The 12,350-nt window shown below is 44.8% G+C and overlaps 2 protein-coding genes across 8 annotated transcripts in view; one reads left to right on the top strand and one right to left on the bottom strand.

Annotated features, from left to right (window-relative positions):
* Positions 1-7,316, bottom strand: part of USP28 (ubiquitin specific peptidase 28) — a 64,924-nt gene extending 57,608 nt beyond the window's left edge. For 5 of the 7 annotated variants that reach the window (XM_053900477.1, XM_053900479.1, XM_053900478.1 and 2 more), the window contains exon 1: positions 7,116-7,312. In XM_053900477.1, coding sequence (XP_053756452.1) covers positions 7,116-7,172 — 57 coding nt within the window. In that variant the 5' untranslated portion in view covers positions 7,173-7,312. Of the gene's footprint in view, positions 1-7,115 lie in introns of all 7 variants that reach the window. The other 2 variants (XM_053900483.1, XM_053900475.1) reach the window with 2 other exon arrangements.
* A 213-nt stretch (positions 7,317-7,529) lies between these two features.
* HTR3B (5-hydroxytryptamine receptor 3B) overlaps positions 7,530-12,350 on the top strand; it is a 54,118-nt gene continuing 49,297 nt past the window's right edge. The window contains 2 exon segments of the mRNA XM_053900484.1: positions 7,530-8,424; positions 9,583-9,643. The gene's annotated coding sequence lies outside the window, so the exon portion shown is untranslated.

Here is a 12,350-nt window from a genome sequence, read left to right as displayed (position 1 = left end):
TATTCGTGAATACATATACTAAAGGTCACTGATTTTGGCTCAGGTCATGCTCTCACAGTTGTGAGATCAAGCCCCGCGTCGGAGTCTGCCCTGAACATGGAGCCTGCTTAGGACTCTCTCCATCTCTCTCCTTCTGTCCCTTCTCGCACTTGTGCATATGCGTGCGTTCTCTCTCTCAAAATAAATTTAAAAGAGTTAATTTTATATTATGTGAATTTCACCTCAATTGAATAAAATCAAGAAAGATTTGTGCTCACACATATACACACACAAAAAAGAAAAAGGACAGCAGGAAAGTAGTAACTTGGACAAGAGTACTAGAGAAAGCAAATATTATTTTCGGATGATTCAAGTTTAAAATGACCATCAGCAGGTGCCTGGGTGGCTCAGTGAGTTAAGCGTCTGACTTCAACTCAGGTCATGATCTCATAGTTTGTGAGTTCGAGGCTCACACCGGGCTCTCTACTGTCAGCAGAGTCTGCTTTAGATCCTCTCTGCCCCTCCCCTGCTTGTTCTGTCTCTCTCTCAAAATAAATAAATAAAATGACTACCAAGCTATCATGTGGCATGCTGCCAGCACCTACTGACGCAGATCTTTAATTGAGCTTTGAATGTCTGGTATTTTGACCTCCCTTTTTATGTAGAAAGCCTAGACAGTGGGAATAGTGCTACACGGTCCAGATTCCACCACATAGTAGCCTCTGGGTAAATCTCAACTTCCCAGGCCATCAATTTCCACATCTGGAAAAAAACGTACCATGAGCTTTGATGGCACTGATGTGACCACCAAATGAAGTAATGCGTACAGGATGTGTTAGTACAACGAGAAAACGAAGAAGAAAACAGAAATGGAAAATATTGTGGCCTACCTGCCCAATGAAACTCATCCAGAGGTTGGGAGAAACGACCTATGCTTTGGTTTTGGTTTGATCGCTTTGCACCGCTTTGCAAATTCTACTTCCTCCTCACACTGAATTTTACTTCGTAAGGTTGCTCTATGGGTTCGATGAGAATACGCCCTAACGTACTTCATACATTACCAAGTGGTAGTTGAAAAGTTTGGTTTGAGAAAGGCATGTGTTCCAGGCAGAAAGCTGGATGGCTTGAGGTCCCAACTCTGCCACTTAGAATTTAATCCCGGGTAAGCCACATTTCCCATCTGCAGCATGGAGCCAAACAGGCTTTGGTTTAAAATCTCATATTGGGCCTTTCTAAGCTCTATTAAGATCTGAGTATGACTGTCCTCTCCTGTAATAAGACATAATAATCATACCTTGCAGAGTATGTACAAAAAAGTGCTCAGGGCCGAAAATGGCATAAGGCAGATGCTATTATGACAAGCATATATTCCCATGCCTCATGCACCTGTGGCGAAAGTGGCTATGCAGCAAATGGTCATAGCCAAGGATGCTGATATGCAAGAATTGTTGAACTAGCATTTGCAAATAGGGGAGTAGAAGTCATGTGCAAGTCAGGATTACAAATGCAGATCTGGAAGAAGTTCATAAAAGGAAAGTAACGACCAAGAAAGCTAACAGGTTAGCCCCTAAAAGAGAAGAAGAACCAGAGTGATACAGGTCCAAAATGTTCAAGAGAGAGTGTTCCGGAAGTAAAGCAGCTGGAGCACTGAGGGTACGAACCAGTCACTGAACTGAAGCCTGAGGTCAGGGTTCTGACTTAGACAATGAGATCAATAGTAAATTAACTCTTGAGACCGGTTACTGTATTTGGGGTTTGTTGTTTTTTTGTTTTTTAAATTTTTTTAATGTTTATTTATTTTTGAGAGAGAGAGAGAGAGAAAATGAGAATGAGTGGGGGAGGGGCAGAGAGAGAGGGAGACACAGAATCCAAAGCAGGCTCTAGGCTCTGAGCTGTCCTGTCTGCACAGAGCCTGATGCAGGGCTTGAACTCACGAACCATGAGATCATGCCCATGAGATCATACCTGAGCCGAAGTCGGACACTCAACTGACTGAGCCACCCAGGCGCCCCGGCCCATTACTGCATTTGTAAGATGAAGAAGGCTGTACGTATTACATAAATTCAAACATCTTTTCTAGGCCTCATTTTCCTAAGAAAGTTGTAAAACGATGTAGCCAGTTCGGAAGTGGGGGTAAACTACAATACTTTAGTCTGTGATAAGACTGTGGCAAATGATTCAAAAAATACACACTGGAAGTTTTTAGGAAAAAAGAAAAAAAAAACCCAGAAATGATAATAAGTAGCAATAAAGATAATTGCCAAAATAAATAGCAACCAAAAAGTGGCAATGAGGAATCATCACACATAAAAGCATGAGAAGGGGATTCGAGCTGGTACTTGAATAACCAAAGCAGAATGGCAAAAAGAATTACTTCTGTAAAGCCACGGATTTCACGAAAAGGTGGTTAGTCACCGGTCACCTGCGAGCGATCCATTTCATTCCCAAGCGACAAACAGTAAAAGCCTCCTATCGCTTCCTATCTGGGTTCTCGCTGCTGCTCTGGTGCAGGCTGGGAACCAATTTGCCTTGGTCTGGGGGCTGTGCCTCCAACTGCCAAGAGCTAGTCTTGCCCACAGGGTCGGGTGGGGGAGCGTTTTCCAAGTTTTCCACAGTGAATTGGAATTACAAATGTAATTGAGAAAATGCTCTAGAGAAGAAACAGGTGGATTTAGAAACTCGGTTCAAAAAGTAAACAAAAGGAAGGTGCTGAACAAGGCAAACACTGGACAGGGCAGAAGGCAATTCTGTTGCTATTTTGTTGGAGGACTGGGGACACCTGTACATAACTGAATGGACAATGGGAATTCTGGAGCATCTGGGTGGCTCAGTCGGTTAAGCGTCCAACTTGTGCTTTCGGCTCAGGTCATGATCTCATGGCTCATGGGATCGAGCCTGCTTGGGATTCTCTCTCTCCTGATCTCTCTCAAAAATAAATGAATAAACTTAACAGAACAAGAAGAAAATGAAAGAAAAGAAAGTGGGAATTCTGCGCAGTCGGGCAGAGCTTCTCAAAGTTATCACTCAGGGATGTTGTCAAAAGGCAAACTGTGATTCAACAGGTCTAGGGTGGAGGCCTCAACAGGGGTATGTTGATTTGTGGAGACTGTTGATTTCCTTGGTATAAACACTTCCACCATGAGAACTTCAAGCTACCACCATGAGGTCACTGAACACAGAGTTGGGAAGAGACACACACTTTCAGCTGGAGAGGCAGTACAAGCTGGCTCTAACACACCCAAATCTCTACATTTCCAAGGCACTCCTAGATGATTCAGATGCTGCTGGTCCACAGACCATATTTTCAGTCTCAAGATTATAGAAGACAGTGAAGCTATCTGGGGCTTAGGCTTGAGGCAAGGAAATGTGAGATCATTTAGGAGAGCGAGGAGAGACATCACCTAGATCAGGGTTTCTGAAGCTCAGCATTATTGACATTCTGGACTCTTTGTTTTGGGGGGCTAGTCTGCACATCATAGGACATTGGGCAGCATCCCTGGCTTCTACCCGCTGAAGCCAGCAGCATCCTCCTCCAGCAATCACAATCAAAAGGCTCTCTAGACGCCATGCATCTAGATTCATCTCTAAAAAAGGAAGGAAGGGAAGGGTGGTAACTCATACCACAAGAAAAGAGATACTGAAGAGCAAAAACAAGAAAGAGAGGAAAAGAAAGAAAGAAAGAAAGAAAGAAAGAAAGAAAGAAAGAAAGAAAGAAAGAAATCTCCTTAAACACACACACACACACACACACACACACACCGCTTTAGTTAGCACCAGGCTGAACCAAGTAGAAAAGAAGACTGTATGTATATTTAGAAAGAATGTAGGCAGGATTCAAAGTTTAAAACACGAGGAAAGTTCTGGAGGGTAAAAGAAAGGTACTGACCTACGACAACAGGTCCATTGACTAAGAAGTAGGATCAAGGATATCTTGGGCTCTTAGACTCAAAATTGCTGTGTTCAGTCCTGGCTGTATCGTTTATTAGGTGGGTGATCCTGGGCAAATTATCTGACAAGTAAAAGCCTCCGATATGAAGACTTCATGGAGTTGTCATGAGTACTGAGATAACGTATGTTAATTTCTGAGCACAGGGTCCTGCACATGCTCAATTAATGTAAGCTGCTACTATTACCAGCATCATTATTCTCCTTAAGAAACATATGCTTCACTGGCTACTGTTTAAACTTGTTAGATGAAATGTAACACATGGGAAGATCTTGCCTGGTGAGGCCTTACTTGTCAATTCTTTTTATAAATATTGTACTCATCGTGTGAGCAGAAACTGTAGCTGAAGAGGCATTAAAGTTGGGAAAGCCAGGGCGCCTGGGTGGCTCAGTCGATTGAGCATCTGACTTCAGCTCAGGTCATGATCTCATGGTTGGGGAGTTCGAGCCGCACACAGGGCTCGCTGCTTTCAGTGTGGAGCCTGCGTTGGACCCTCTGTCCCCATCTCTCTCTGCACCCCCACCTCTCTCTCTCCCCCTCTCTCTCTGCACCCCCACCTCTCTCTCTCCCTCAAAAAAAAAAAAAAAAAAGTTGGGAAAGCCAACCACTGACTGATGTTCCAAAAATCACAACTAATGAGACAAGGTAAACGTGAATAAAAAGCCCATAAATCAAGAGGAAGCAAAAAGAACATTAAATTTTCACTGAAACTGGCAGGTTTTCATAGGGCTCCAGTTAGCATCAAGAACATGTGATGAATTCTAGTACAGCTGCCAAGGATGACAGGTTTATAAGAACCAACCTGACTTCAAGTTGTTTATCCTACAACAACAGTAAACTGCGCTGCTGGTTTTTATCCAAGTCGAGAAGTGATTAAAACACAGAAACCTGTTGGGTGCCTGGGTGGCTCAGTTAAGCATCTGACTTCAGCACAGGTCAGGATCTCATGGTTTGTGGGTTTGAGCCTTGCATCGGGCTCTGCGCTGACAGCTCGGAGCCTGGAGTCTGCTTTGGATTCTGTGCCTCCCTCTTTCTCTGCCCCTCCCCTGCTCACGCTCTGTCTCTCCCCAAAATAAACAAACATTAAAAAATTTTCTTAAAAAAATAAGGAAAGAAAAAACACAGAAACCTGCCTGTAAGTAATTTCTATAGATAATTCGAATATCAGTCTGGGGTATTCAGTAATATCACAAAGTATCCTCTTTCAGTCGCTAGTACATACTGAGAACATATTTCAAGAGTACTACATTTTTCTCACTAAAATTCTTGGGAGGCTATGAAGGGTTCTGTCTGTCCCATGCACAACTGACCAATAAGGGAAGGGAAGCATTCTAGGTTTTAAATAGCTTCTGAGTGTCAGGACAGGATAACTGTTCCCAACTAGAACAATTGAGGACCCTTTAAGGGAAATGTAGAATTCTTCAGAGAATCCAAAATAGAGCCATTCTAACATGAAACTCATCAAGAGGAGGAAGTTATTAAAACCTTTCCTCTGAGATGTGAAAAGTAGTTTCCCTGTATAGAATTCCTTCAACCCAGCCTGCTAATTTCAAGCATCTTCATTAGCAAAAACAAAGAGGGCAAACATTATCGAGCATTCCAAGCTTATCATTTGTCTGCATGGGGCGAATCACTGGGAAGAACACTGAATGTCATCACTCTGCAGATGGCCAGGAGTCAGGGTACTACTCCAGCCAGCCACAGCCAACGGGACTTCCAAGTTTTCCAAAAATAGCTATGACTTACATACAAGTGCTCATCAAACACCTCACATACAAACTTGTAGGGAATGCTGATAGTGGCCACTGTGGCAGAGGTAAATGAAGATGCCTTTGATTAACAGGCACATGGTCCCCAACAAATTTAAGCATGACTTACTCTCCCTTAAAATAGCCTCTTCCCTAAAATCAACCCAACGGTCTCAAAACTAAGATGTTTCCCACCTGTTTTGAAGTCACTGTCCTAAATGAAATAGAAACGATCTGTGAAACCAGAGAAAATCCTGACTCAGATTCCAATGGGCATTTGTGAACACCTAACAATAGCATCCCCATTAGAAATCAGCACATGAAATACATCCACATTACTTTCATTTTGGAGCCCAGGACCAGGAGGTATCTCTTACTACAGGAGTTCAAAAAGGAAGTGTGTTCACTTCCACAATACTGCTCTCCTGTGCGCAGGAACACAATAAAGAGCCATAACCGGTTTCCCACGTGGAGGTATCTGACAGCTTTGTATTGTAAATGTTTATGAAATTCCTCATTTCCGAACTCTCATTTGCATCCCTGGCACACGTTTCCCATTCGGTCTCCAAAAAGCACAGTAGTTGAGGGGTGAGGAGGTAATGTTGTTACAGCATTCCAAAGCAACCTTAGAAGACGTTCTCAAATTGCCTACTTCCCAAGTTTCTTCACACGGGCATTATCAGCCTTTTGATTTGCTCCCAAACCAGTGTTCCACTCTCACCCACTTAGCCCAGAAATCCCTGTATCGGTTTCAATCTTCTCAGATAATAGGAATGGGAAGGCACTTGTGAGCATACCTTGTATTCCTCGCGCTGTTCCTCCTCCCTCCTTAAAAATCCAGGGATGAATGCACTGGGGAGGTTGCTTTATTTAAAAAAAAAAAAAAAAAAGCGAGGGTGGCAGCGGTAAGGGAAGGGAGGGAGGGAGTGGTAACCAGGACCCCTGGTCTTTTTTACAAGGTGTTGATAAATCCCTCCTTTAAGTCAGCTAAGTTCGGTCTGCTTAGACACTTCAAAACACTACTGTATAAAAGGGACTTAAAAATGAAAACAAACAACAAAACCCACCTAAGCTGCCACCTTCGGAAGTTTCTCATCCAGGTCAGGGCCCACGAGCGCTCCCCCGAAAAAGCCCTGATGCACACAACCCCAAGTCCTGCCCTTTATACCTACTCCCCTCCCAACATGAGCTCGCCGCGGACTCGAAGGGCGTCCCCGATCCCTGCGACCCGAGCCCTGCAAAGACTTCAGCCCCTTCGCCGGCGCACTGCCCTCGCCCCCGCCCGGCCAGCGCCCGCGCCCTCCGTAGCCCCCTCCCGCCCCTAGCCCCGCAGCCCCGCAGGCCCGCCCGGGCCCGCGCCGCTCCGGCCCGCGCCCCGCAGCCCCCTCCCCTCCCGGGACCCCGTGCCTCCCCCGGCCCCCGCTCGCCGCCGCGGGGCCCACCGAGCCGCGCCGGTCCGCTGCTCCGGCCGCGTCGTCCTGCTGCAGCTCCGCAGTCATGGCCGAGGCGCCCCTCCGCGGGTCATCCGGCTCCCGCCGCCGCCGCCAGCCCAGCCTCTCAGGAGGTGGAGGAGGAGGAGGAGGAGGAGGAGGAGGTGGTGGTGGTGGTGGAGGAGGTGGAGGCGGAGGAGGCGGAGGAGGCGGGGGAGACGGAGGAGGAGGAGAAGGTAGCTATGCCCCGCCCCGCCCTCCACCCCTCTTCGGCCCCGCCTCCGCCTCGAGCCCGCCGGAGGCTCGTCCCACACGCCCCGCCCCCCGGCCTGCGCGCGCACGCAAGGCGCGCGGCCCGGGGCCGAGCGGCTCTGCGTGCTCCCGCGCACGCAGGCTTTTGACCCGGCGCGGGTCACGTGACTCAGGCCCCGCCCGCGGCTAACGGTCAGCGGCGCCGGCGTTCCGGGGCTGTTGGCGCCCAGGAAATGGTTGGGAAGCGTGGACGACTCGCTCCCGCCCCAGGCCGTCTCGCGGAAGAGTTCAAGCTGCTCTCGGCCTCGGGAAGCTGTCTGGAGCCCGCGCTCTGGACGGTTTCCCACCTGGCAGTAGAGTCGCTTGGGAGTCCAGGCGCTGGAGGGGTTACCCGTCGTTTGTAGGGAGAGGCGGAGGCTGAGCGCCCTGGTCTGGCCAGAGTTACCCAGACGGACCAGACCCACTCATCCCTGCTGCCCAGCACCCGCACACACCTGGGCGTGGGGAGTGAGTTGGCGCGTTGTCCCCTTTGCGGTTTTCTGGAGTTCAAACTAGAATTGCAATCTATTTGGTTAAGCCCGAGCCAGCTGCTCCTGACGGCGTATTAAGAACTCAGTGCCTCCCCCGATCTGAAATTGCATTTTCAACAGTTAGATGGAAATCCTAACTACTAACCATGTTTCACATTATTCACGTGTTATCACTGACCGCCGTTCGGTTGGCACCCATTTGGCTGTCCCAAATCTCAGTAGAGGCCTGGTGTGGAAGAGCCCTTTTTTAGCGGTGTGGTTATGCCATTTTCCTGATCTGGGCCTCTGGCGGTATCTTGGGTGTGAATTTGGTGTGGATCGTGGCCTTTCACCCTGTGCTCCTGGCGTTGTTGCCCATGTGATTGTGATGTTTCACCTGCAGGCCTTTCTAGTCTGCCGGTGAGCCCAGCTTGTGGCACCAGGAAACAGGTGCAGAACAGGAGCAGTTCCCGTCCGAAACCTGGCTACTCACAGGACCCGGGGCCATGACTGCTGCTGCTTTTCACCTGGAGACACAGAGGTTCCCTTTTCCCTGCCAGGTAAACTGACAGAGTGATCAGAATCTTCCACGTGCAACAGGCCGACTGTGTGTGTGTGTCTGATGGTTGCAGGACTTTTATGGTTATGCCTTTGCCTTTTTTTTTTCCCCCATGAGTTCCACACCTGAGGCTCATGGCCTCAACCCTGGAGTCACTGCAAAACAAGTTGATTTCTCAGTATGATTTATTTACAGCTTCGCATATTTCTAAATTACCAGAAAGCTCTATTTCTGTGTGTCTTGACCATGTCTCTGCAACAACTCTTGTTTGTCTTTGCACATTCATTTTAGGAAATTGCTTGTTTAATGGGAGTAAATGGGGTGGAAAACCTGTAACTTATTCATGAACACTTCCTTGAAAAACTACCAGACACCTCCTATACTCGTATTTCTGGGGGAAAAAAAGTGTATACAGGCCATTTGGTAAATAATAGGCCCCTGAATTTTGACTGAGCATCTTTCTGCTGTGTGGATCTAAACAGAACTCCAGATCTAATAAATTCGATATAATCAGTTTGAGGGCTCTAGATTGACAAATCTTCTTCGCCTCCTTGTGTTTAACTACCACCTGATCTTGGACACGGTAGTCAGCTAGAGACACCCTGTCCAAACAAGAGTATTTAATGAAGAGTCTGCGTCAGTGCTTGGCCATCAGTTGGCAAGTTTCATGGTGATCAAATATCAAAAATGGACATCATGGAACATGCGCTGTCACCACAGAAAATCTTTTCTTATTCCTTCTTGAAACCCATACGTGAAGGCTCCAGAATAATTACATTATTAGTTGATAATCCTTTCAAGAGTGTTCAGGAAAAAAAAATAAGGGGCAATAGCAAGTAATTGGCATATTTCAAAGGGGAATAATAGTTTTGGGGCTGTTTTCCTGAAGGAGAAATTGAATTTTTTTTCTTTCCCTGAAAACTGTTTGCCCCCATGCTAAGTTACTTTCTCTGAATCAATGGATTTATATTTCTGTTGGTGACTTACTTCAAACCCAAAACAGAATTTGTATTGTAATAAAATGATCCCATTTTGTGTTATTGAATACTTGTGTGGAGCTTGTGGGATAAAAGAATGAAGGGAACGTGTTAGGAAAAGAAAAAAGGAGAAAGACGGAAATGCATACTTCTATTTCTTCTCTGTTTCACTCTGTAAATAGTTTCTGCCCCTGTCTTTGGAGCAACTGGAACTGAGAGCTGAAGGCTGAGGTTGATTGACAGGTATGACTGTTCTCTGAGCAGTGGATTCCTTTCCAGGAACAATCTAGTCAGAAATGTCCTTACAGGCCAGCTTCTTAGCAGTGAGGAAAATGGCCTTTCTCACTGTTTTGGAAACAGTATGGATATTTCTGTTATAACCCCTAGATTAAATAATTAGATGAATTACAAGGTTAAATTATAGGTGTTCTGAAAGTGTCTCCGAAAAGGCTCTCTTTGGCTACTTGAAAAACGAATTTCTGGCCTTCCTGAAATGTGTACTGTAGGCAAATGTAGTTTGTTACCCATTCAGTCAGGTGAATGAGTTCATTTTCATTTTCAAGGTATTTGGCCTTAGTATGCAAAATAACAACCTCATATCTCCTTGTTTTTGTTTCTCTAGAAAACAAACACTAAAAAAGAAAAAAACATAAAACAAACATCTTAAATCTGTTTTCTTCAGAATTCATGAAAGCCTTTAACCTGTGGGATTCAATTTTCCTTTTATAAGAAGGTGAATATAACTTTAGCTTCCAGATTGAGAGGTGATAATAAAGAACCAGAAATAAGCGTACTTCTGCAAACTTGATTTTTGACAAACCAGCATTGTAGACCAGTGGGCGTCAGATGGACTTTTCATAAATGGTACTCAGACAACTAGTTATCCGTATAAAAAATTAATTTTGGAGTCTTAGCTTACATCATAAGTAGAAACCAGTTTTAGGTGGATTAAAGACTTTGAAAAAGCAAAATTAAAAAAATTTTAAACATCCAGTTGGAGATTATACTTTGAGGATAGGAGAACTTCTTTTAATCAGATACAAAAGTACAAACCATAAAAGAAAAGTTGGTAACTTTAATTAATGCTAAAATTAAGAATTTCTCAGGGCGCCTGGGTGGCTCAGTCAGTTAAGTTTCCGATTTCGGCTCAGGTCATGATCTCATGGTTCGTGGGTTCAAGCCTGGCGTCGGGCTCTGTGCTGACAGCTCAAAGCCTGGAGCCAGATTCTGTCTCTGTCTCTCTCTGCTCCTCCCCCACTCACGCTCTCTCTCCCTCTCTCAAAAATAAATAAACATTTTAAAAAAATTAACAAAAGATTAAGAATTTCTCTTCGTTAAAAGGTACCATGAGAAAAAAATATCCACAAACTGGGAGAAAATAATTGTAACAATGTAACTGATAACATATTAGTATCCAGAACAAAATTTCCAAACCTTGGCACTGTTAACATGTTGGGACCAGATACCTCTTTGTTTTGAGGCCTGTCCAATGCACTGTAGGATGTTTTGGCATCATCTCTGGCCTCTCTCTACTAGATGCCAGTAGCTCTCTGCTGCCTACCTATGACCATCATAAATGTCTCCAGACATTGCAAAATGTTCCCTAAGGGGCATATTCTCCAGTTGAGAACCAATGATCCAGACCAGGTGAAAAACCTTTACAAAAGAGACAGTGTAATAGAAGGAACAGCCAAACGCTGTGCAGATGCTGGATAGAAAAGGAAACCCAAGCAGTTGAAAGATGCTGAACTCACTGATAATGAGGAACACAGGAATTAAGACCACAAAGATGCCATGTCATGCATCCAGTTGGCAAAAATTTTTAAATACCACAATTACAAGTGTGGTCAAGAATGTGGAGCAATGGGAGAACACTTACACACTCGCTGGTAGTGTAAATTAGCACAGCCACTTTGGAAAAATTTGGCATCTGGTACTAAAATTTGAAGTTGTGTGTGCCTCACATTCAGCATGTCCTAAGTATGTATCCTAGAACAATTCTTAGTGTTAGTTAGGATATATGTGTAAGATGTTCTTAACACTTTTAATGGCAGATGAAGCAGGGATCAACCTAAATATATCAACGGTAAAACTGATCAATTGTTTTGTGTTGTCATTCGATGGAACTTTATAGAGCAGTTAAAATGAGTGAATTACAGCTATGCAATATCATGGATGAATCTTAGGAACATAGTACTGTAGGGGATCAAGCAAATCACAGAAGATGGCACATAATGTAATTCCATTTGTATGAATTACAAAAACCATCAAATAATATGTCATCTAGGGAGATAAACATATGGTTAAACTACAAATGAAAGCCTGAATATTATAAACACAAAATTTGAACTAGAAGCTCTGAAGGAAGGGATGGGAAGGGAAGGGATAGACAAGGGAAGGGAAGGGATAGGGAACGGGCATATAAGGGAATTTACAGGTACTCCTAATGTTCTGGTTTCATAAATCAAGTGGTATTTACATGAGGGTTCATTCTATCATTTTACATAAATTTTATTAACTACTCAGTAATACAAAAGTTTAAAAGAACATTAAACTTAAAATGAAAAGCCTATCAATCCTTGCTCTAATGATGTTTCCGTGCCCTCAAAAAATATTGAGAAAAGTCTCTGTAGTTTGCAGGTTACCCTTTTGAATGCCGGCTGATGCATGAGGCAGAAATTTAACATTCTCTGAAATTAGGGGCCCCTGCGTGGCTCCGTCAGTTAAGCATCCCACTTTGGCTCAGGTCATGATCTCGCGGTCTGTGAGTTTGAGCCCCGAGTCAGGCTCTGTGCTGGAGCTCAGAGTCTGGAGCCTGCTTCAGATTCTGTGTCTCCCTCTCACGCTCTCTGTCCCTCCCCTGCTCACACTCTGTGTGTGTGTGTGTGTGTGTGTGTGTGTCAAAAAAATAAACATTAAAAAAATTCTCTGGAATTATAATTTGAACTAT

The sequence above is a fragment of the Panthera pardus genome, unplaced genomic scaffold (genome assembly GCF_024362965.1).
Source record: "Panthera pardus isolate Hobbes unplaced genomic scaffold, ASM2436296v1 HiC_scaffold_12, whole genome shotgun sequence".
Lineage (NCBI taxonomy): Eukaryota > Metazoa > Chordata > Mammalia > Carnivora > Felidae > Panthera > Panthera pardus.
This window is presented reverse-complemented; position numbering and strand designations above follow the sequence as displayed.